Genomic DNA, 20,657 nt, shown 5'->3' on the forward strand with positions numbered 1-20,657 from the left:
AAACAATTACTTAGTGAATGCAGAACTACCCAGAGTTGCTGGAAAGAGGAAAAAAAAAAAAAACACAAAAAAAAAAAACAACCCAAAAAGGCACAGTCTACTGTCAAAAGGGAAAGCTGTAAGGATGTTCTGCAAAAGTCCTAAGATAAATTCCCTCAATATTCTAACAACTTTGGATATGGAATCAATAGGCAATATGGAATTTGACTGTCTCAGAGATTTACTGGAGGATAATCAAATTTAAAATATCTTGATTAATTAAAAAGCTATCTAGAAAAACACAATTAAATACTGGTAAGTAAAAAAATAATTCAAAACTCAACCTGAATCCATCATTGCAGCAAACATAATCTCATATTTTTGACACTTTGAATACTGTAACATAGCAAAGAGCTATGAAGTATTTCACAGTTTAACTGCTTCACACTATTTATGTAACCCTTTTTTTCTCCAACACACTAGGGTTATAACTACTGCAGAATGTGTTACATTAAAAAAACAAACAAACAAAAACAAAACAAAAACAAAAGAAAAAATCCACTTCTCTCCCCAAAAAGGATTTTTTACTTGCTTCACACGTATTGATCTTCTCCATAATTTATTAAACCCTAAAATTCAGAAATTTGGCAATCTTTTAGCAATTTAAAAGGGAAAAACACTGCCATCTCCTGGAGCAAGTGGAGCTGGGAGTTGTCTCAATAGCTGCATTCTGCTCTCCATTTTGCACTGTTTTCTATGCACTGAAAAGTAACTTTAGTAACTTCAGATGTTGCATGTAAATATAAAAGCAAAAGCCTACAGTAGCATACCACCTACAAGATTAATCTTGGTGGCCGAAGTTCAGTAGCAAGTTAAATCAGGTCTACTCATCCACCTCACCAAGTTCCACATGCTTGAAAAACTTCATCAGCCCTCCTCAACCTGAACAAATCCTGAACAGAAATCTGTGTAAAAGTAGCAGCTGGGAAAAAACCCAACCAAAACAGCACTGTTTTCATTATAAGAGCACAGCACAGTGGAGTTGTAGGTGACTGTTGGGGTACAGTTTCAAATCTCTCTGCCATGATCTTGCTTTTACTTTTGAAGGTCCCTATTCCAATCACCTGTTTTCATACAACAGCTTTCAAAAACCAGCCTTTGAGAATGTACCAAATGGCAACCCCTGCAACAGTCCATAGGAAGGTACACTGTATCTAAAAAATCTGTACCTAAAAAATTTCAGGTAACTACTCCATGCCCTATCATTTATTAGTTACAGCAGTCTCCCCAATACTTTATCTGAAGTGCTTTACAATAAGGGGAATAAACAGCCTGTTACCAGTAACTTGGGACACACCTAGTAGTAACAATTCTTACTGTAGGTAGCCTGCAAGCAGTGCTACATAAAGGCTCTTCCATTCCCCCAGTAGCACTGTCTGCTGTGGTGCTCAGGTCCAGAGCTAATTTGAAGCTACTTTAGAGGTCCAGTGCTGATGCCATTCTTGTCAATTGCTACCAGGCCTAAGGATGAAGCTCACTTAATGTTTTTTAAATCTGGATTAAGTCTGAACTAGGACATAACATAGCTGCAAATGTTTTAGAATTAGTTTTCCAATACTGACTACATAGAAGACAACATTTACACCTTTTCCGACTAATCCACGTTGGGAGTTTGAAGTCTTTTAGAATGCTAATAGCTATTTAATCATTCCTCTGAAAAACAGCACAACTACCAAACCAAAACTTTAAGAGAAGTATCAGTAGAGCAAAAGGGGTGAATCAGGATGAAAGCAACAGGCAGGATATTAGCATGTACAGGATGGAAGAGCCAGCAGATAAGCTTACACCGTAACTTGGATACTAGTTATTCTTGACAAGTGCTGTTATTTCCTCCTGGTCATGTGAGCAGTACAAGTAATTTACTATGCCTCATGCTCACTCCTATCTAAGAATTTCAGTTAATTTCATGCTTTTGCCTTCTACTGTTGAGGTATTTTGCTTAGCCTCCCGAGTCATCTTAAGGAGTTTACCCAGTTAGGAACAACTGATCCACAAGGATTAAGTTTCACCAAATTGTTTTAAAAGTACTCTTGAAAGAAGACAAAGTGTTTTTCTTTAAACTTTTTAGTTTAATTCTACAGTATTTATCTTCCTTCTATTCTGCAATTACAGTTGAGGTTCACAGGAACAGCTTCAGAGATTCTCAGCTACTAATGCTACAACTCCACTTTTAGATAAACTCAAAAACTCTGAAATTTTCTTGCCATAATACTTCAGGTTCACTTTGCACAGTACAAGTCTGATGTGGAGGATCTTTACAGAAGAGTGATTTAGGCACCTTAATAAAGAAAAAAAAACTTTAAAACTGTATTATCTTCAATTCAACATTCAGTTTATTTTCTAAAATAAAAACCACATGCATAGTTATAATATACAGCATTTGATTCTTACCAAAGATATGTTTATAAATATTTTTTTCCTTTTAATAAAGACCTCTATCTACAGTCCAGATCCCAAATGCCAATCTCCCCAGTTGTTTTTCAGGCAAAACAGATTCCACTGAAGAAGATGTAGACCCATATTGTTTCAGGTACTGGAAAACAAGTGTACTGCAGAACTAAATAATGATCTCTTCAGGCATGTGCCATTTGGCTAACCCAAGTATAAGAATTTCATTATTTATAAAAAGCAACAAAATTGCAGTTCTTATAGCCTTCTTGGATAATTTCCACGTGAAAAAGGTGCAAAACCAGACATTTACAGCAGCTTTCTTGCTAAGAGAAAATGCCATATTTCTTCTCCAATTCTTCAACAGAAGCATCTTTTAATCCCATGTGGTTCACATGATTGAATAATACCTGTGTAACTGAAAAGTAAATCCCAACATGAACTGTTATTTTTGTGATTCACACTTTCAAGGTAAATTAGCAAATTCTTTCCTTCAAAAGGGTAAGGGGTATATGGATTATACAGTTGAAATACTAATACATTTTTAAACTACTGGGAGGATAAACAAAAGTAGCAAAGCAAAACTTCCACTTCATTTCAATGCTCAGGAGCTGCCTAACAGCTTCTTAAACAATTGTATAATCCAGGCAACTGACAGCTTTTAGTTTCTTTACTATCTTGACAGTATGCCACAACATGCAGAAGATAAACGTTAATGCCAATGGCAGATAAAGGTTACATCAGGTGAAGGCACGAATGCCATTCGTAAGAGGCATTACACTTTGGAAAGTCAAGTTATTTTATTTTAAGGAGATTCACATTTCAGAATTTTAAGTATAATGGTTTTTAATGAAACTCAGCTGCAGATAGCAAATTTAGATTTACATAGTCCCAGAGAAATGCTTTGCTTGTGTCTCACTATTACATAGTCTGTCTGGTATGCTAAATAAAATTTGAGACAAAACCCACTTTAATAAATGATGAATTCAAGCCAACATCAACACAAATTGCAAACCAATGTGAGTGATGCCTCCAGAACAGGACAGACTACCAGGCTGAGTGCTTTAAAGATGTTTGCATTCTTTTGCCAATCAGAAAAATCAGAGTTGTAAATTGCAGAAACTGTATAATCTGGATACCCTGGATCTCAGATGTAGGATTTTATAAAAATTCATAAATTTGTAACATTAGCAGTTACAAACTGACAAGCTGGCAAAGTTTATTTTATCAGAATAAAATATAGTGGTATTACTGACTAAAATAAGAGGATTTAGCTGTAGTTTTCTAGTCTAAGCAGTAAGTAAGGAGTCAAAGGATTAAGAAAAATTATATGGCATTCATATTAACTTCTAAAACAATAAAAAGCTAGACAAGTAAAGTGATTATTACATGGAATAAACAAGAGTAGCACTGAGATTTACATATTTTTTGCAAGATTCTACAGTATCACAAACTGAGTTTACAAAGATACTACCAAATCACTTACTTTTTTTTTCTGAACCTGACATAAACATTACTGCCATATCAAATCTTTTTAATTCAGAGAGCTTCCGGAGGATTTCAAGGATGAGTGATGGCTCCTCTTTCCTGAAGAAGATTATTACAAATATAAAAGTAACCACTGTTGATTAGAAATATTCAGTTGCTGCAAGCAATATTGAAGAATTCAGGAACAAGAAATTAAAGGACCAATAGAATACCCTATCTTTGTCTTTCCTGTTCCTTTGTCCATTCACAAAGCAAAAAGTCAGCATCCAGAAACCTTTATGTAGGTATTATTGTTCTACTGAGCAAGAGTGAAGAAATACAAAACCTAGACTGATGCAAAACTGACTGCTGGACATGTACAAAATACCTACAACATGATTCAATACTTACATCTGTCTGTAACATTATTTTTGTATGTACCAGGTAGTGTGAAAGGAAGCAGGACCTGTGGCCACAGGAAGCTCAATGAAAAGCTGAACCAATTGCAGCTGCCTTCATTTTCATCCATACAGAAAATTCCTAGACTGTGTTCGTTTTACATTTTTCTGGTCAACAGTAAACAAGCACTGCCTTTGTTGCAAATACTAACAAATAGCATTTTTCCTTCATAACTTCACATTTCTTTTGGAGGGAGACATGACTCTTACCTTACAGCAAACAATTTCAACTTCCTAGCCTCTTTATATTACATCACCAAATGCAGGACTGTATCTCTAAGACATCATCTTTCAACCATGTGATGGATATTTTAGTTTTTAAGGAAACCAAGGGAAAGGCAAATATTGATTTATGCTTGCTTATCTCCACAAAACAACACTGAAAAACATCAAGTGCGTGCTTGTCAGACAGTGTAATTCAGAAAAACAGTACACTGCCTCTGACAGACGAAATGAACTTGAGGACTCAAATGATAGCATGGATAGAAATTTCAAAACTGACTTGTCAGGCCCTGTCTTATCAGAATCTCAGTCTCCAATACAAATTTGCTACAGGCAACTGTAAAATGCTAGCAGATAATTAAGTCTGAATGCATCACAATAATCACGGCATAAAACTGAAACCCTCTGGATTTCTCAGCTTTAGAAAGCTAAAATAGAGGACAATGTGCAATTCTATGTACTCTCAGAATACACACACAGTAATATGAACAAAAGTTATTTCATACACACTAATGCCAGTTTCTGGCGCTCTTTAGCAAAGCACAATTCAACAACATTCAGTAGAAGTATTTTTTCCACTTATTTTCTATCTGATTTTTCATGATGACTTTCACTTCTTAAGAAGCAACTATTGAGTAATTCCAATGATTTCCTTATGCTCATGTAATGATGTGTGCTGGAAACAATTTTGTAAGCGCAAGGTTGGGACTAGAGAGAACATAAAAACCCCTCAAACACAAAACAAAAACACAACCTCCCCCTACCAAAAACCCCCCAAACCTTCCAGAACAGCAATAAGCAATGTAAAACAAAGGAGGAGGTAAACTTACTCAATGTAGAAGTCATGTAAAATTTTCAGGATCTGGTTAAACAAGTCTGGATCTAAGGATTTCTGAAACAGCTTTGCATAAAGTGAGGGCTCTATTTGCTATGGAAAAATTTAAAAAGTTAATTTTAGGCAAAAAAATACAACTGAGTCACGAGAATTACAAATCTGTTTTTAGAAGGTCATGGACAATGCAGAAGTGGATGAAAGCAAAAAAACCCCACATAATTTGATATCAAACAACAATTTCTGTTTGCTTGTTTGCAGTTTTTTTGGTAACGGTAATTTCTAACTTCTCTTAAAAAAATTAAAGTGATTTTTTTTTCCAAATATATGTAAGTAAAAGTACACATTAAGTAGATTGCTGTGTTTCAAGCATTTTCCCAGTTTAAAAATGTTGCTATATCTAATTACCCCAGAAGCACTTATTTGAAAAATTAGAATTTAACAGAGTTACTAATGTATTTAAGTCTTTAAAGAAGGGCCAATATTTGAAAAAAAATGCAGAGACCGTACTTAAAGCAAATAAAAAGGCGCAAATAAGAAAAACTCAAATGCACATCAGAATACTTACTGTTATGTGGAGACAATTAAGAAAGGGGACTATTGCACACTTGAGACACTCTAAACATGGCTATTCCTTCTACCCAAGGATGCTGTTTCTTCAACTGATGATGAAGAAACCACCCAAATACTGTTGACACTCTATGTTTCATACCTTCAGGTATAAGTACATGTTTTCCGGGCAGTCTTTCAACTTCCTGAAGTCAGATTCAAGCTGGAAAGAATTTGCAGGAATGGGAGGAACTGGAGAAGTAGACATGAACGACCTTCTGATTTCTTTTTCTCTCTGTTTGCTTGCAGGAAAAGATGGATGCATTGTTGATGAAATTCCTTTCACATTTACAGGCAGCCTGCAAAGGTATTTTGAAACACATAATCAAATCAACTTTTAAGGAAATTCTATAGTGACCCAATTAGAGATCCTTCTATTCATTAAAAGCTAAAATACTAAAAACTATTTTAAAGATAATGTATTTTAGTTTAAGCAGATATTTTAAAATTCCTTCAAATTATACAAGCATTATATTCAATTCACCTTTTCTAAAAAACCACATCTGCAAATACTTGAGTTTACTCAGCCTCTCTCTACTTTGTTTCTGGAAATAACTGCATTTTATAGTGGGCTTCTCCCATATATACCTGCCAAAGAAAAATAAATCACATCTTTTGCAATTTCATAATGGAAAACAGTATCAATGTCAAACGGATAAACTAGTTTCAACACTGACAACAGTAGATCTCTTTTCTGTCCTATAATTTAAGTGCATTGATTTTTTAGAAATTAAGAAATGGCTAAGAATATACTTTTTTTCTTCAACATTTCACAGTAAATCCATCTAACTGAGCTAGTGGGGGTCAGCTAACTGGGGCCAGCCAGTGTTTCTTACAGAAATTTTGATAAGGATTCTTTGTATTAAAAAAACGAGGCAGTATCAATGCAGTGGACAAGTTCTAAGAGTGAACAAGGAAAAAGCTTCTCTACTTCAGCCTAGTTTCAGCAACACAGACTTGAGTTTGCCTAACTAGTGAAGCATGACTTAGAAACTGAGCACATCTGAAGCTACCACCTGCCTCAGAAGAGGAAAGGGTGGTGACACTCACTGCTCCTCTTCTCTCACACACCAAAGAATGCTTGAACTCTGTTTAAAATCTCTTCTAAAAAACTACAAATAAAAGTTGTAAAAACAACTTGGAAAATGGAGTGCCCAAGCTAGAAAGAGTACAGCATGCAGGAAAATATGAATTCTTTATATTTGTAATGTAAGACTGAGTTTTCCATCTGACACTAAAATGATGCTATTTGTCTCAAGCACTGCGTGGTCAAAGAGGCAGATGTCCAAGAACTGCAGTTTCTTTCAACATTTCCTTTTTAATTCAGATTCTCCAAAGTATCTTCAATACCTCACCACATGCAGATACCTGGAAATGAAGATTACATTTCAACCACATTTAACTTTTTTAAAGAATTCTTAAACTTACTGTAATAGTGACGTATCACTGATTTCTTCTATTTTCAAGTGCTTTGCTTTTGGAATATCAACTGTAGTCAACAGATCATCTTGATCTAGAGTTTCTGTTGCTTCAACACTCACTGAATTCCTCCAGTTATTGACTAAAGTAGTGCTGGGCAAGTCACCATCTGATGTATCATCATCAACTTCTTCAATATCTATTCTTCGCAATGGCTTCTAAACAGAGCACAGACCTCATGTCACATGTGGACTCAGCGTAAGCGTTTAAATGTACTCCAGACACAGTTGTAACTTAAATTAACCATATGATAACCAGTTACCGCTGTAGTGGTACACAGGGAAGACACTTCACACTTTCCTGGCAAAACCATGAAACCACAAAATTCTACATGAAGCTTGGTATGATGATTTTATTGCTTTCACCTCATAAACCAGTATATCCTTACCCTAGAGGATCTCCATATGCAGTCTGTTTTCTTAGTAAGAACTAAAAATGTATAGTTTTTCCCCACTAAGGTTGAATAGGCAAAATCTATCATATACCTTGTCCCATTATGTGGCCAAGTTTCATAATTTAGCAAAACAAAAGAATACCCAACAACACAGACCCTAGTCCACAACTTAAAATTCTGATATAATAAGTATCTGTAACTCAGACCTGCTAATGGATCAAATTACATACATCCTAATTAGGTAATTAATTCCACCACATGCTAAAATGCTTCTAAATTATCTCTGCATGATCTCCATTATTCTTGACCATCACCTAGTGGCCACCATCACAGGTCTTAGAAAAAAAGCTCTCATACTTCTTCAGAGCTTCATTTCCTGAACATGAACATAGTATATATTGCTCTAAAAATACAGAGGCAAACACACACGATGAAACATTTGTGCTTTTAGTACTGCCATTTCCTAGAAGTCTAAATTGTTGAGTATGTTTAATCTATACTTATTTTACCTTAGCAGAATAACAAGAAGAATACAACCAACTGTTGTATTTTAAAGTCATTTTCACTGACTTTAGCAGTCAAACTGAACACTTAATAATTTTAACTGTCTGTAATATTTCAGCTACTTCACAATAAATTAATTTAGGTTTAAGGATCAAAATAATCACACATTTTCTACAGAGTACAAGCACTCTTTGTATCTACACAACTCACTGCTGAATATATAAAGATTAAATGTACTAAAAGAGGAAGCTTAATACAGAAAGAAACGAGGTATTATATTTTTTTCATCTATAACTCACTCATCTGACTATAATCACTGATAATTCATAGTCCAATACATCGCCTATTGAAAACCAATATCCAGCTGTCCTACAGTTTACAGGGATGAAAGTGCATGCTCAAAGCTCTCTCGAAAGCAGCCCTATGTGACAGCAGCATATGACACAAGTAGGCAACATGTCTTATAAACACTATGGTTGCATTAAAAACAGTAAACAGCAGCAGAAATGAAGGAAAGTTTACCAAGAGCTTCTAAACTCTCCTCCATTTACTCTGAACTGCAGTGTTACCTATGGGCACAAGAAAGGCTTTTGGGGCTGCCTTCCTATTCCACATTGTAAATGTATGCATACACCATGTTTGCTGAAGGTGGTACTAAAGGCTGAACACTTACACCACCACTACTGTGAACTTTAGCATCGGCATGTGTGTATATGTTCTTGAAAAATATCAAGAGAGTAAATTTATATATTTTTGGTTTCCACAGGGAAGGCTATATATCAGGGGTTAGTCTACAATTATAGAAAGCAGATTTTCACTCCAAGCACTACTTTTCCCATCATTACAGAAAGCAATTCACATAACAACTTACTGTTGATTTAATCAGCAATGGATTATCAATCACTTTCACTATATTTTTAATTTCTGCTTCTTTTATCAATACTGCAGGATATTCTTGGTGACTCTGCTGGTCTTTCTCAGCTAATTCCTGAAAAAAATAGCAAGATGTCCAAAAGATCAGGTGTTTCATGAATGAATACAAGGTGAGTTAAAAATAATGCAATAATGAATAAAAATATTCCAGTACTACAGCCTTACAAAAAGCTCCCAAACAAACAAAGCCCCATTATACCCAAATACACATACATACATTCCTTATTTTTGTGAGTTCATTTATTGCTTGTTTATTTCCAGGTTCCAGCTTCAGAACAGCTTCGAAATCTGATGGAAAAACAACACGGGAACTGTAGATATTTCAAGTTACAATGTACATGTGGCATATTTTTAAACCTTCTATTTTCCATTCATGGCTCTAAAAAATAATTAAAGGCAGGTAAGTGACAGAATGGGAAAGTTGGAAGGGACCACCAGTGGGTCATCTGCTCAAGCAGGTCATCCTGGAGTGCAATGCACAGGACGGTATCCAGTCAGTTCTTGAATATCTCCAGTGAGGGAGACTCCACAATTTCTCTGGGCAATCTGTTCCACTGCTTGATGACCTGCACAGTAACAAAGTATTCAGGTGGAACTTCTAGTGCATCAGTTTCTGCCCTCTGCCTCTTGTCCTATTGCTGGACACCACCAAGCAGAGCCTGGCTCCATCCTTTCGTCCCCTTCCCTTCAGACACTGACAGACATTGGTGAGGTCACCCCTCCATCATCTCTTCTCAAGACTGAACAGGCACAGCTCTCTCAGCCTTTCCTCCTAAGACAGATGCTCCATTCCCCTGATCATCCTTGTTGCCCTCTGTGGGACCCACTCCAGGAGCTCCATGTCTCTCTGGTGCTGGGGAGTCCAGAACTGGACACAGTGCTCCAGATGTGGCCTCAGCAGGGCTGAGTGGAGGGGCAGGATCACCTCCCTGGACCTGCTGGCAATGCTCTTCCCAATGCAGCCCAGGATTCCATTGGCTTTCCTGGCCACAGGGGCACTGCTGGCTCATGGAGAGCTTGTTGTCCACCAGGTCCTTCTCCCAGCAGGTCTGCCCTGAGCCTGTGCTGGTGCAGGTGTTATTCCTCCCCAGGTGCAGGACCCTGCACTTGTCCTTTTGATTTCTGACAGTACCTCTCTGCCCATCTCTCTAATCTGTCAAGGTCCTTCTGAAAGCCTCACAGCCCTCTGGGGCATCAGCTGCTCCTCCAAGCTTTGTGCCATCACTTAACTTCCAGAGGAGGTACATGGCCCTTCATCAAGTCACCGATTAACAAGTTAAACCATAACAGGCCCAGTATTGAACCTTGAGGGACACCACTGGTGACAGGCCTCCAACTAGACCTTGTGTCACTGATTAAGATCCTCTGGGATCTGCCGTTCAGACAGTTCTCCATCTACCTCACTGTCCCCTTATAAGTCATCCTAATGCCTATATCATAACCTACTTTCTAAACAAACTTCTCAAACTATTTCTTACTACTCATCATAAACAGCAACAGCTGTAATTGCACACAAAACTGTCCTTCCATTATGTGGGCACCAACACAAGAGTTTTTATTCATATAATACATATGCATATTCATATATGCATATTCAGTGAAATCCAACAGAAACCACTTAATTCTTAACTTTTGCACTGATAATGTCAGTAAGTCAGAACAAAAAAAGATCAGGATGTCCTTGTACTGATCTCTTACCTACCATATTTAGGCTAATACAAAATCATACCTTGAATAGCTTCCTTAAGCTTTCCAAGAGCAACTCTGGCAGCTCCTCTTCTGGCAAAAGCTTTAGAATAGGAAGCATCCAAGAGCAGAGCTTGAGTGCAGTCATCTTCTGCCTCTTTGTACCTCAGCAAAAGTGTAGTACAAAATTAATAACCGGTTTCAAGAGGCAGTTTTAACTGAAAAGATAGAGCTACCCAAACCAATTAAAATATAAAGGTAGATCTTCATTACCTACATACATAAACATATCACTGAGCTAAAATGCGAATTAAAAAACTCCAACAGAATATGGTTTCTCAGCACCTTGAAATTTAAGATATATCTTTTGGTATCTCATAACAAAGTGTTGACTCTTTTTAGCATTACAAAAATTCACATTCTCAGTAAAGAAAAAAAAACACTTCAAGCTTGTCAGAGCAGAGTCCACTTGAAAACTTTAACAACAGCCTTAAAATCAAAGTTAGCACCATGGCGTTGTACTTCTGAAAACCAGAAATACCATTACAAACAAAGAAAACATACCAGAGAGGAGAAGCAAGTATGCATGAGAATAATTTTTTCTACATTTGGAATTGTGACTTGTCCTTAACTATTTCAGAATGAGAATTCAGAATATCCTTGCATTAATGTAATTTGCTTCATTTTAAGATTAGATTTCCTCATCCCATCTGTGTTATTACATTAGATCACAATTCCACTATATGCTTATTAAAGTACTTTCATTCCTCTTCTCAATGTTCAAACTACCATTAAATTTATGCAAATTAATTTTTATTTGCTGTTCTCATCAGTACTAGCAGCTTGTAGGAATAGCAATGGGCTTCTGCTGCATTTTTTTTTTTGGTCCTCTTTCAAATGTAAAGACCCATGACCCAAGCTTTATCATAGGGAATCAATTTTCTTGCTTGGTTATTCAATTAAAAGTATCACTTCCTCTGAATCTCACAGAAAATTATTTTCATTCTGATGTCTTTTAAATTATAAGTGTTGTGTCAGAAATACTATCCATGCAACCCATCTTATCCTAATTTGAGATCCATCTACTGTCTCTACAGATATTCAGCCATGTCACGTTAAAACAGATGTCACCAGCTTACAAGTTTTAAATTACCATAACATCACAAGAGTCAAAAGAAGTTCACAGGTAAAAACTGGCCATATGGAACTTATCTAATTTACTGGAAAGCAGGAATTTCCCTAGAGTTTCTGGGTTATTTGGATAAAACTTAATTTAAAATTAACAAGCAATGCATACATGCTTTCATGAGTGAAGTTAAAAAAACATTTTAAAAGGTAACAATTTCCAGAAAAAGCTTTTATTCATTCATTCCCTCCAAAGTCAGAAGTTATAATCCAATTCTTTTTACAGTGCAACATTTTGTACCTGACTGGGTTTCATAGTCAAAGCTTTGGGCAGTTCAATTCAGAAATATGAGTAACTGAAATTTGCACACATAAAATAATGAAAATCCAACTTCAGAGACCAGCCCTTTATAATGGCACTATTTTATTCCCTCAGAACTTGTTTCCTACTAATTGTGTTTCAAGATCACACATAAGGATTTGTTTCCTCTCGTTTACTGCTTTCAATGTGATTTATTCTACACTGAATTCTAGCAAAAATGAGAAAGAGTGACAATAACTCGAGTGAAAATCTGCTGGATCATTATTCCTCCTGATCTACAACAAACAGCACAGCATATGCAGTTCCACTTACTTCTCAATCTTTAGGTAGGCCATGGCTCTGTTAGCTGGCAGTAGTGCATTGGTGCCATCTGCTGCGATACCACGGGTGTAACATTCTATTGCAGCCTCATACTTTCCTTCTTTGAAATAACCATTACCCTGGAACATTAAGGTTAGGAAAAAAAAAAAACAGCACTGAGAAAATCTAGAGCAATGAACTATTACCTTTTGCCTCTCAGTACTAATTTGAAGCTGCACATCTCTACTCCTACTCCACTGACTGACAAAAAAAAATCAGAAAGGCCACAGTTCAGACTTGACAATGATCCATGTTGTCTGGAACAAGCCTGCAGTGAGTCAGCTGTGCTGCCAATGAAATACTGAATTAGACTGAAATTTCTCTTCTGAGACCTATTCAAACTCTTGTTCCTTAGTGCATACTTTCATTCTTATCTGACCAATTACTTATAACCAGTATAGCAAACCCAAATAATAACAAGTCAGAAGTTACATAGCTAGGTATGTAAACAGAAAAATACTGGTTTAGTTGGTAATGTTAATTATTTATTGAAAGACTGGTGAGAGGGAAAAATCAATAGGCCAACTGTGAGTCAAGAGTTTGCATCCAGATATACATTTTTATTGTCATTGTTCCCTACAGCCCCCCCCAAGGTCCTTTTTATAACTACTATTCATCATGTAACCATAATTATCTTGTAATCAGAGAAATAGTCCACAATTCCCCTTGGAAAAGCAAGCAACAGGATGCTCATAATAATGGAGAAAAGGGATCTTTGTAAGGTGCAGTTTAAATTCTACTTGTCTTACTACATATTTTAAATTTTTCATGTCCAATTTGGGCTATAAAAGCTACCTTTTATAATTATTCCTCCAGACAAATCCATACAGAACTCACTGTCCCATTCACCTTCCTAGAGTCCAACATGAGAAACATTTAAAGTAACATCAAGGACATTCCATGTATGAAGTCTAAGGCAGTATCAGTTTGAATTAACACATTTGCATAACTAACAGCAGTATAGCTAACTGTATAGCACAATACAACCCTTTTCTTTGCTAGGTTTCTCCTGTTCCACCAGAACCTGTGACTTACGAGATCTTTTTCTGCAATTGCCTTCTGCTTCAGCTGCTGGTCTTCAATGTGCTGCTTCTCTTCATCTGTTAATCCTGTTCTGACTGCATCTGCAAACTCTTCTTGTTCTGAATTTTCTTTTGACAACAAAGCCTGCAAAAACAATTTTTTTCCCTTCAGTAAGCATTTCCCCACTCAGTAATTTTCAGAACTCAAATTAGAATAGTTTTCAAACTTTAAGAAAATTTGCCAAACTTTTTAACAGAAGTGCCTGTGTTGTAAATTAAATACAAATCGAAGAGACAATTTTAAAACAATTTGAAATTGTTTCTTGAAAATGTATTTCTATGAGGGACTGCAAGTCAGAATAATGCTTGGCAAATAAAAAGTATGTAGCTTCTCAAGCACAGTGTGAAATGACTCATGAAAATTCTGCATATAGTCCAATTCATGTATCATTTATTTCTTCAATTACTGGAGACTGTGCATCTTCATTCTGAAAACAAATTTTTCTAGCACTGTCAAAAATACAGGTGTTGAAGTGCAAGTAAATTCATACAGAAGCGACAGGTAAGCTTATATTTATGAAGATCATCATAACTAACATTCTCCTACCTACCACGAAAGGAATCTAACTAGCACTAAAGTATTTTGTTGTTCTTGCAACAACTTTGTGGTTTGGTTGATCACAGCAATCAGTGGGACTACAAGCAGGCTAGCAATACAGTTTTATGGCCAAGAGAACAGAGTTTCTCTCATGTGCTGTGCTTCCTTATACCAAAGTACTAAGCTGAAAAAAGCATTAACACAGGAGGTAGAAAATGGGGGAAAATTTAAAAAATAAACACACCAACCAAGCCACCAAAACCCAACCAAGCAATGAAAACCAACAACAACAAAATATCCAAAAAACGCCAGATGGTGCACTCATGCAGCCTCAGTCTGTGATCCACTATTACAGTAGTACTTGCACATATGTGAGTTTCTCCAAAAGAAAGTCCATTAAAGATTTTAACTTCAGTGAACTTTAGATGCCAGAAGAAGCACGTGAAAATTTGTTGAATTAGTTCTTGTTATAAAAATTGACAGATATAAACTGAATAGGGTGTATTAATTTATGCTATTAATCTTATTACCTGATCAATTTTCTTCAGTTCATTTTTTGCTTCGAAGTTGTTTGCATCCAGCGCCAAAACTTTTTCATAGTCTATCAGAAGACCAGAAAAATATGTTTCAGGTAGGAAGTACAGACTAGTAAGCAGAGCATTCTTTTGAGATAAACCTTTTTTGTAGTTATCCAAGAAGCCTGAGATATTTCAAGGAACATATCATTCTAAAACAGTTAAAGCTGCATTATTCCAGAACTACTAACATCTACTACTATAATTTGGACTTGCTATTTGAATTTTACCTTACCAGAAGAATATGCAACATGGCATTTCATTTCTTTGTTTACAGGAAATGAAAATTAAATTCCTACATCAAAAAAGCAGAACACACAAGTTTGTTTTTAGTTTAAGGAAATAATTTTAAAAAGACTCACCTTCTTTAGCACCTTTAAGATTTTTCAGAGCAAAGCGAGCAGCTCCTCTTCTCGCATAAGCCTTTATGTAATTTTTATCTAAAGCAAGTGCTAAATTGCAGTCAGATTCTGCAACAGAAAACCTATTAAAAAAAACCAAATCAGTGGTTTGGACACATCTAGGTAACAAACCCCAAAACTTTAGTAATTTATCTTTCTCTGAGCCTCTCCAGGTTCTTAACAACATGGCAATCTTACATGCTTCAGAAGAGGCACCAACCAAGTATTTACATACTTCTTGATTCCAAATACATTAAAACGAGAAAGGAAAACAGCAGTCAAGAATCCTTACTGCTGCAGAAATAACCAGCTCCCCTGTATCTGTTCTTCACCCAGAACTATTCAAAGCCTTAGAAATAAATTGCCTTACAGATTCAGTGACCTCTAACCTTCTCTTCCTCTTTTTTCTTCAAGTCTTACACTGTAACATAGAAGATGGTGAACTGCTAGTGTGCAAGCCAAGGAAAACTGATCAGACTACCAGACTGCTTCTCTGGAAGACAGGTTGCAACAATGGCCTTACACAGACTGCATCACAGCATGATGAATAAATCAAGAATTAAAACTAGACCAAAAAGTCTGAAGGTAGCATTTAAAGTATGAAAATATTATAGATTTAACAATGCAAGTCTTACTTTTTCATTCTATAAAAAGCTGATGCTCTGTTTGTGGGCAACACTGGATTGTATGGATCAAAATGCATCCCTCTAGTATAGCATTTTATAGCTTCATCAAAGTTTCCTTGTTTAAAATAGTTATTACCCTGTGAACAGAAAAAAAAGCATTTTCAGCAGATTACTGTAAACTGGCAGACACATTGCTAATTGAAAACCCTAAAAATCAAAGTATATTAGAAATGTTTAAATATTTTTGTTCAACATTTCTCATGAAGTGCTGCTTTACTATGAAATATATTTTCTAACTAATACATTCTAAGTGCACCATACTAAATAATTTTCATGATAAACTCTACAAAATGGGTCTATAAACTACTCATTTTCAGTATCTCTAGTCGTTTCCTGAAACCTGTAGCAAGCACATACATATCTACTTAAGATTGCTGAACAGGTTTCTTTTAAGCTTTTAGTAACTAGATTTGGCATCTTTGCTTTCCGAGTCAACATTCTCATTTCTGCCTCCTCTGGGACACAACTTTTATCTCATGCACCCTGAACAACCTCACTGTAGCCAAGATAGTAATAGCCAAAGATACCCCAACTTCTCAGTGTAGACTGCAAATTACATGTCAAGGAATTCCCACAGCAGCAGGAATACAATACAAATATCACGCACACAGACAATTTAAAACAAACAACCCACCCCACAAAATCCCAGACCAATGTTAGAACTACTGAAGTCACTACTGACTGACAGATGGGTTAGGCGATTGCCTCCAAACAAAGTTTATCACACAGAAGCTGCTACACAATTTAGCCTCTTTCTCATGGCAACGGAGATGTCTTTCTATATCCTACCTTATAAGGTGAAATTGAACCAGTACGACCTTGCCATAATTAAAGCAAAGAAGCTCACTCATCATGATGTACTGGCCTCATAAAGATAGTATTTTTAAGTTCTTGTGGAGTTAGTTTGGAGCTTTCAGATGCTGTGTTCAGGTGAAAAATCAGTTTGCTCTATATAACAATTCTATACAGCCATTCAACTTCTCAAAGCAAAACATCACCGATACACTTGTCACCACAAGCATGTATTATTTAGAATCTGCCAGGCTACTGCTACTAATGAGAAGGAATAGAACTGCAGTGAGAAGTTTCTGTTTTGGAATAACAGGCAGGGAAACAGACAAAGATTTCTAAATAGACAATTCTTTTACCAGATGTGTGGTCTCAATGGATTATCTTTTAAAAGAAAATTGCAAATACTCCTATACCTAAATAGCTACTTTACCAATAATAAACATCTGTAATTCTATAACCTTTTCCTTCTCTGCAAGAGCCTTTTCAGCATCTACATGAATTCCATCTTCTTCAGAGTCTGATTCTGGAGATACAGAATCATGAGTACTATCTTCTTTATCAAGTTCTTCAAGTATTTTATCCTGGAATTAGAAAAAAATCCCACTGTTGTCTTCATTACAATTTAACAGTGCAAATAATACAAGGAAGATTTTATTAATGTGCTCTCCAATACTGACAGTTATGATTTGTCTTATATTCTACTATAAGTATGACCTTTTAATAGACTTATTGTTAAAACAGGCTTTTACCCCCCTTAAAGTCAATCTGCTGGATGAAAGCAAAGTCAACAGAAAACCAAGTATTTATCAATATTCCAAATATTAAACAAATAGCCATTTTGGGAGAAAGCTACCCTATGTTCATACCGTACTCAGCACACTAAGATACTGACTAGTGGACTGCATTCTCAGCACTCTAACAAAATCTTATTTAACACTTATTTAGCATCAACTGGGGACAAGATTCAGACAACAAAGCAAATCTTAAGACTCACCACATCAAGTTTTCCCCATGCTTCATAATCGTAAGACTTGATCTTGTTTTTCTTGTTTTCCTCAGAGGTTATCTTTGAAGGGACTTTATTCTTGCTTTTCTTCTTTTTCTTAAAAGCCTTGTTTCGAATTGGTGGCAAATTCTAAATAGAATTAAGTCACTTATTATAAAACGTGTGAACATCACTTGCACTGAAGAATCTACAGCACCTGTATCTAAACAGTGTATCTATCTAGTGGCTAGTTTTATTTTAGAAATCTATCCAGCAAGCTCTACAAAACCACTAAGAGCAACAAGCAAAAATCTTTCAACAGGTAACAGTAAATATTACATGCATGATACAAAACTGAGTTTTAGAAGACAACTCTCTTCAGGGTATCACTGAAGAATCACTTCAATATACTAAATGTCAGCAACACTGATGCTGCAAACAGAAACATTCTCACAGATCTACGCATAAGAAATTTACTGGCCTCATCACCTTCAGAGGCTACTGCCCCACAGCTGTCCTGGAGATGCAGTTTACAGAGGAATGTTTGGTTTACTTTAGATGAAGAATGAGTCATTGGTTAGTTCATGTCTTCTATTCAGATGTTTTAAGTCAACAATTTTAATTTTGCTAACACAAAACATAACTATTATGAACACAATCACAGTATGAACGGCTGAGTTGACACTGGTCTTGGGTTTACTTACCTCTTCTGGGACCCCACTCTGTTTCCTAAGTTCAGAATCCACTTCTTTAATATCTTTTTCCCAGCTCTCCAATTCTCTCATAAAATCCTGCAGCTCTTCAGCATTTTGTTTCATTTGCAGCTGCAGCTCTATTGCTTTACTTGGTGCGCTCATCATAATCTGTCAAAATTCAAGGGAAAAAACCTTCTAAAAACAAGTTGGAAGTACGTAGTGAAGGAACCTAGCTACTTCAAAATTAAGAAGTCTGACTTACTTGCCAGACTTTCCCAATAGCACAGTAGGAACATTAAATACTAAGAGACTAAGAAGAAACACAGTTTAAATGTCTTTGAAAAAAATGAAGAGAAGCCATATTATTCTGATAAAACAAAGTATATGATAAAAAAACAGCAATTCAAGTTTTCCTAGCTAAATATAAGGTAAAGCACCCAATGAGTCAACAGTAATCCTGAAACTGCAAGCAAGTGCCTAAAACACTGTTTAATAATTATTAACACTTGATTGTCTTCATAAATTTTGTTGTCTTAAGCAAAAGAAGTTTTACTATCACAAAAATATCAAGTTACAATTAAAAAGTAACCTTAAAAAAAAATCTTGGTTACAATCCGGACAAAAAGGAATCCCATGTTTGTACAGTTTGTAGCACAAAAATCTGAAAGAATGAAGGAAACATGCTTTGAAAACAATCATGATTAAGCAACTTGGGATGAGCTAAATACAAACAAAGAGAATTATGAATGGTTGCTAACTATAACCTCTTGATGGGAAAGCTTCAGGATCTGTTACAAGCCTCATGGAAGTAAACTATTCGTAGAGATACTACACAAAGTTTTTGAGGAAGAAAAAGGTCTAGGCTATTTAACATACTTTACTTAACATTATTTTTCACATCTGTGCAATAACCTAGCAGCACAACAATATAAAAATTTACGAGCCAAACAAAGCTAATGACTTCTACGGTATAATGTGGTATCCATAATTACAGACAAGAGTCTCAAAGAGAGAGAAAAACACACTGCATGATTACCACTGAACTAATGCTACCAAAGCAAAAACGTTTTTACATGCTCAGGAGTAAGCAGCTAAGTAGATACCCTGCTACAAGTAGTTGTGTTTCTCCCTAATTCATACACAGGTGGCAACATGATTATCCTGAGTCACATATTACATCTTTTTAAAACAAAACTGAAAGAAATTTTCAGTGAATCCAAAAACACATAGCTTTCATCACATTTTCAATTAAGGAGCTTACTATGTTTTTTTCCACCTTCAACTGTTAACCCATACCGAACTACTATTGCAATATTCAGTCTGTTAATTTCGTGCAACTTGGGCACGGACACATCAAATGCTCCATATAGGCCAGCATTTCCACGTAGCTAGAACAATATACTTTAAAAGGCACAAAACCCCACAACTTTGTAATCTGCTGAACTTTTCTTTTACCTACCTCTGACTAAAACAGTATTCTCACGCATGCGAAAATCTAACACGAAATCTGGCTGTTCGTTCTCTGCCGCTCTCAAGCATCCTGCTCAATTGTATAAAATCAAACTGCTCCGTAACCCACTAGCTGTATACAACTTAGCAACGACCTTAATTCACGCACTGATTGCAGCCTCTGCGGCACAGTTCTTACACCCTCCAGGGCACTTTTATTCGACTCTCAACGCCGAGTCCTTTCAACACCCGAAGGCTGCTGGTTCCAGCGATTCCCCTGGAGCGGCCGCACCACGCCGGCACCTGGCCGGCAGCACAGGAGCAGGTCCCGAGGCAGAGCAGCCCCTCTGAGCCTCAACACCCTCCCTCTGCACCGCCCGCAAGCTGCAAGGGAGGCCCTGACTCCACCAGGGTGTGCTCCCCTCGCCTCGCCTCATCTCACCACCCCGCAGGGCCAAGCCACCCGTGGACCACAGAGCTGGGGATGCGGCTCGGCTCGGCTCGGCTCGGCTCCATTCCATTCCATTCCATTCCATCCCATCTCATTCCATTCCATCCCATCCCATCCCATCCCGGCCCGGCCCGGCCCGGCCTCACCTGCGCCGTGCCGCGCCTCCTCCCGCCGCCGCCTGCGCT

The 20,657-nt window shown here is 36.6% G+C and overlaps 1 protein-coding gene across 1 annotated transcript; it reads right to left on the bottom strand.

Moving 5' to 3' along the window:
• Positions 1–2,355: 2,355 nt before the first annotated feature.
• RPAP3 (RNA polymerase II associated protein 3) lies at positions 2,356–20,655 on the bottom strand. Its single transcript, XM_062491958.1, has 17 exons — positions 20,619–20,655; positions 18,582–18,740; positions 17,887–18,027; positions 17,351–17,473; positions 16,050–16,177; positions 15,376–15,497; positions 14,969–15,039; positions 13,854–13,985; positions 12,771–12,898; positions 11,055–11,176; positions 9,543–9,613; positions 9,264–9,380; positions 7,444–7,652; positions 6,119–6,314; positions 5,405–5,502; positions 3,914–4,014; positions 2,356–2,845 (listed from the first exon to the last, which is right to left on the bottom strand). The coding sequence occupies exons 2-17, from the start codon at positions 18,735–18,737 to the stop codon at positions 2,754–2,756; spliced, it is 2,007 nt and encodes a 668-aa protein (XP_062347942.1). The 5' UTR covers positions 18,738–18,740; positions 20,619–20,655; the 3' UTR covers positions 2,356–2,753.
• Between the last annotated feature and the right edge of the window lie 2 nt (positions 20,656–20,657).

This window comes from Cinclus cinclus, chromosome 4, assembly GCF_963662255.1.
Source record: "Cinclus cinclus chromosome 4, bCinCin1.1, whole genome shotgun sequence".
Lineage (NCBI taxonomy): Eukaryota > Metazoa > Chordata > Aves > Passeriformes > Cinclidae > Cinclus > Cinclus cinclus.